General features: G+C 53.9%; 2 protein-coding genes across 2 annotated transcripts; both read right to left on the bottom strand.

Moving 5' to 3' along the window:
- Window positions 1-1,961: 1,961 nt before the first annotated feature.
- EMH_0037530 (P97, related) lies at window positions 1,962-2,915 on the bottom strand (the record flags this gene model as incomplete). Its single annotated transcript, XM_013495187.1, is given in 2 exon segments — window positions 1,962-2,304; window positions 2,308-2,915. Coding segments are annotated over 2 exon segments (951 nt in total).
- A 56-nt stretch (window positions 2,916-2,971) lies between these two features.
- Window positions 2,972-4,270, bottom strand: EMH_0037540 (p97 protein, putative; the record flags this gene model as incomplete). Its single annotated transcript, XM_013495188.1, is given in 2 exon segments — window positions 2,972-3,051; window positions 3,055-4,270. Coding segments are annotated over 2 exon segments (1,296 nt in total).
- Window positions 4,271-5,444: the final 1,174 nt, after the last annotated feature.

Genomic DNA, 5,444 nt, shown 5'->3' on the forward strand with positions numbered 1-5,444 from the left:
GACATAAGGGATTTAATGCCCAGAAATCTATCTCCTCAGCTGCTAACAACAACCTCGCCACGGTGGCCCAGATCGAGGGACACGCACACCCAGTGCCAGGAGAATAGCTGTCCTGAGGGATAAATAAGAAAAAACCGAAGTAAAAGGATTAAGTGCAATAATAAAAGAAGAACTATAAGAACGAAGAGGTGGGGCTCCAAGCTGTAGTCCAATATCATCTGATGGTCTTACCGGCGCCCATCAGGTCGCGTAGGATACCGAAGTATATTGCGGACGTATGCTCCCTCGCGACTTCTCCATATATACTTCAACTTTCTTGACTGCAGTTGAAGGAAAGTTTGATCCGTTTCGTTACACATTATTTCGCTGCATGGACCACTGGTCACGGGGTGACCGGAACTGCTTGGCGGAAGTGTAGTGGCACTACAGGAAGCTTATAACGGATTGCAAATTCGCGCTTCTACAGCCGTTCAAATAATTAACCTGACAATTTTGCCGTCCTCTTCGTTGGCCCTCTTTTGCTTCTGCACTTTCAAGGACATCAAGCGCGTGTTGAAGGCACGTAGCGGAATCAGTGACCCCTGCTTCGTGCGTCAGCGATCTGCTGAATTTTGCTGCAAAACAATGCGTCTTTGCCTCTACCATACTAAGCCTATAATGTCGTTGACAATGCCCTCGATTATCCCTCGTGAGGTTATAGGCCGGCACCGCTTGCGTTGAACAATGATCATTAAGTCGTGCTTGAAATGCACTTAGCCGGAGGACAATGGAAATAACTGCCTGCAAGGGGCGCATCCGCCACGCAAACTGGTGACCTGGTGCGCGCACCTAAACGTAGTATGCTAGTGGCGGATGTGCCCCTTACAGGCACTTATTTCTATTGTCCGNGGTGCGCGCACCTAAACGTAGTATGCTAGTGGCGGATGTGCCCCTTACAGGCACTTATTTCTATTGTCCGCCGGCAATTTAAGTACGACTTAATGATCATTGTTCAACTCAAGCAGCGCCGAACTATCTCCTAATGAGGGACAATCGAGAATCTTTTCAGCGACATACCAGGCAAAAGCGGCTCTCTAGCTTGATGATAAAAGCAAGACGCTCCTGAGGAGGCAAGCGAGACGACACTTGGGATATACAAGGCTCCTGTGCTGAATCGCTCCTACTCTTTCACTGTTGGTGCGGGGTGCTACTTTATGCAGGCTATCTATGTAATATCTTCGTGCTAAGGCTGTACAATGATAATGCGCACAGTAGAAGGAACCTGATATTTAACGTTCGTATAGCTGCATGGTGCGAAGGACCGACCGGGTCCATCCAGCATGCTGGCAAAGTGAACAAGTAGCAGCCGAGGCGCTACCTGGCCTAATAGCTTCAGCACGAGAATACCCGAGCTGAATACACCACGGCATGCAAATAGAGGCAGCCACGACGATAACGGGCAAAAGGCAACGAACCTTCCGGCCTAAGGGAGGTAACGGCGGCCTCCACAAGTAGCACAGCTTCCGTGATTACAAATAAAGCGGGACTTACAGAATGCAGATGTGCGGAAGCGCGAAAGGGAAATAAATGCAACAACCTGGCGCTTTACAGAAGGCTGAGCCCAGCCCGATAAGGTCGGAGCCAAATGCTCTAGACTTCTGAGCAGCTGCCAACACTGCACAACAACGATATGTTTTACTGCATAGATAACAACACAGCCGCTGCACAACGCGGACTGAATTGCCTTCAACTACGGGGCAAACAACAGCTGCAGGTCTTGCGCTATCAGCACCTAATAAACGGGCCCTCTCTGTCCACATGCACTATTACATGAATCCGTCTAAGGGTGAGGATTCGGGAGGTCCTTTCCACATTGTACGGTGCTTCCGCGCTGGACTTGGGGGCTGGAATCGGGTATACGCACACAGTGCGCACATATAAGATCCTGTGAGAGGAGCTTCCTGCCTCATCATCGCCTAACTTCACTGCACAATAACTTGCTGCGCTCCCATGGCCTCCTCACGAGGAGATACTGTACGTTTCCCGCGTCTGGAGTTACCATTAGTGGTTGCGGCGCGATGGGTTTCAGCCCACTCCTCGAAGTCCTGAGGAATAGTTTTGCCTGTAGCCAGCATGTGGTCCCTGTACAGAGCCCAGCCGCCGTCATCGGCCAATACGGAAACCAGCGGGCCCGGATGCTGACGGCGCCATGCCAGCCACGCGATGGTGGGCTGTCGGCCTTCAATGTACTCTGCGTATGTTTCGGGAAGAGCTTTCTGACCAGCGAATGCAGCACGGTAGAGTCGCCAGCCCAAGGGGTCACTAAGNCCCACTGAATTCTGCCAATCTTCGAACTGCTCGCACGGGGTGCCGCTAATTGCCTGTTTCATTGCGCTATAAAGCTTCCACCCTTCCGGATCCTGCAGCACTTCCAGCATCGGTCCTCTGTTTTTCCTGCGCCACAAAGCCCAGTTCATCGTCGCTTCCTGGCGCCTCCGCTGTGGCGAATCCATCCACTCTTCATACGACTCCGGCACCTGGGAACCTGACGACTGTAGCTTCTTCACATACAGCTCCCAGCCTTCTCGATCCTTCAGCACTTCTGCCAGGGGTCCTGGATGACGCCGCCTCCACAGCTTCCAAGAGTTGGTCTGGCCATTGCGCAGTCTAGAGCTGGGCGTGCGCAGCCATTCGTCGTATGTGGCAGGAAACGGCTCGCCACGAACTTCAGCCAAAGCCTGTCTAAGAGCGAACACCTCGACCCGGCGAGGCGCACCCCAGCGAGACGAGGACCGCCAGCCAGCCTGCGCCCCCGCCAGCAACTCAGCCGCTTCCGGCTCCCACTCTTTGAAAGTTGCTGGAAGATGGGTGCCTATGGCTTCTACAAATGCCCGGAAAAGCCTCCATCCTTCTTCCTCTGAGCTCAGCAACTGCATGAGCGGCTGCTGCGACCGCTGCTCCCTCCACTGGACCCACTCCGTTGCTGCAACGATTACACGCTGCTCCGGCATCTGCAACCACTCCGTATATGTTGCGGGTATTTGCATTCCTCTAGCGTGCATGAGTGCGGAGTANTCACGGGGTTGCCGTGGTGCTCCTCACGCCACGCCGACCATGCCTTTGATGCAGCCTCGAGAGTTCTGAATCCTTCGTACGTTTCGGGAAGGGGGCGCCTGGGTTTGCTCATGGCAGCTCTGTAGAGCTCCCAGCCCTCAGGGTTCTGCAAGAGCTCATTGAGATCCGTGGAGTGCTGTCCCCCCAGCCAGGACAGCCAGGCATCCATTGCCGCACTTTGCTGCTTGCCTTTAGGGTTGCCGGTTGTCCTGCTCCTAGTATTGGCCGTATTAGAGCCCCTCTTCGACTCGGATTCGCTACTGCCGGACAGTTGTTTTTCCTTTTTACCCGCGTTGCGTTGCTGCTGAGGAAGCTGCAGCCACTCTTCGTATGTAGCCGGCAGCTCCTCTTTACTGCCGCTCTTTTGCTGCTGCTGCTCCAGGTCACTTCTGTACAATCGCCATCCACACGGGTCCGCCAGCACACGAACTAAGGGACCAGGGTGCTCTCGGCGCCATGCTTGCCATGATGCATTTGTTCTTCTTTCCCTCCACTCCTCGTAAGTCGGGTCCGCCTGCTTTCCCGACGACTCCAACATGTGTCTATAGAACTGGTAGCCCTCAGGGTCAGCCAAAACCTTCCGCAGAGCGCCTGGGTGTGCCCTTCTCCACGTTGTCCAGGCTTCCATCGCCATTGCTTTGATCGTGTTGGGGTCTCGGCACCATTCCTCATACGTCTCAGGCAACTTGGTGTCTTGTGATGCGCGTTTGGCCTTGTACAGGGCCCATCCCTCTGGGTCCGCAAGTACCTCTGTAAGGGGGCCTGGATGCTGGCGCCGCCATTGCACCCAGGCTTCATACGCAATGCTTCTTCTTTGGTCCTGATGCTGCAGCCATTCTTCGTAGGTTGGAGGCACAGTAGCGCCCTTCTCCTGCTTCATGGCGTAGAAGAGCGCCCAGCCCTCCGGGTCCGCTAGAACTTCCCGCAGTGGCTTGGGATGAGCTCGCTTCCATTCAACCCAGCGCTGAGTACATTTAGTCATCTCAAGCCATTCTTCGTAGCTATTTACATCCGCTTTTGAAGTACCGTTATGCTGCAACATCTCCTTGTACAGACGCCACGCTCCGGGGTTTTTCAGTGCTTCCTCCAATGGCATTCTGTGCTTCGAGCGCCATGCACGCCACGCTCGTAGTGTGGCTAATGCCTGCTCGGACTTGCGTGGCCTGGATTCTGTCATCTTTGCCTCCCCGTCCATTCCGGTCGGTGGGTCTATGCGGATATGGTAGAAAGCACGTGTCTGGGTGTATATACAGCAGGGAAAAGACCCAAAGGACCCCACAGCAGTGCCGAAGCTTTGCAAGAAAGCAACAGAAGCGACCCTAAGTGCCTCCGCCGGTACAGGACGTGTCCTGATCAGAGTGACACCTGTGCCAGGACTGACTACAGCGGCCACGTGGAGGGTTGAGTGAAGACGCCACTCAAGAAGAGTCTAGTATTCCGCGTATGCCTCGTAAATTGAGGACAGCTGCCTCGAGAAGGCTGAAAGCGTACTCTATCAACGAAGAACCACTCAAGAAGCCCGCGTGGTGGTTGCGAGTGCACAGCATCCGGCCAGTGGCCGGGGCAGTGGAAGCAGCGAAACAAAGTAAACAAAGCAAATAAGTTGGCTATAGAGTGGAGCACACAGTAAATTCGCAGTACTCTTTCCTAAAAAAGAGTCATATAAGCTCCGACGGCCACCAGACACCTCAGCCAGGTAGCCGACAAAGATGCAATCAGTGGCCACGCTGTAGCGAAGCACTGTGGTTGGAAATGGAGAGTCCCAGCTCCAACAAGAATAAAATATTTGCTTAGGTGATAAACACAAATATCTGGATGACCTCCTGCCAATCACCTGACACCCTACGCCTGCTCATGGCCGCTGCGTTTGCCAGCTTGAACTGACACGCGGCCCTCGTCCGCGGGACGGTGGCAGTGGCCCCGCCTACAGCAGCAGCAGCCAGGAGCATGCATCAACTGTGGAGCGGAGCACTACCTTCTATTGTATGACTTAGTCGAAGTAATAATTATATAGTGTTAAATTGCCCTCCTGTCCTCACGGCAGCCTGTCATCCTCGTAGCATCTCCACGCAGCTCGTTGCTGGCTTGCACACGGTGGGGCGGATGAGCTGCCCGGCTGTGGATGGACAGAGCCCTATCCCGACTTTGGCATTGGTTATTTATTCCCTCGACACTTTTACGTTGCACAACACTACGCTTTACGTACAACTGAAGTACAAAGGCGCAACAAAGCACGTGAGGCGCCCGCGGCTGCCAAGAGAGCCGTGCAACTCCCTCAGTGGGAGAGTTCCTGGGCATATCCCACTGCTGTCGAGAGATGCAAAAATAAACAACACATTGAGTATAATAGC

The sequence above is a fragment of the Eimeria mitis genome, genomic scaffold, assembly GCF_000499745.2.
Source record: "Eimeria mitis Houghton genomic scaffold, Emh_scaff1464, whole genome shotgun sequence".
Classification (NCBI taxonomy): domain Eukaryota; phylum Apicomplexa; class Conoidasida; order Eucoccidiorida; family Eimeriidae; genus Eimeria; species Eimeria mitis.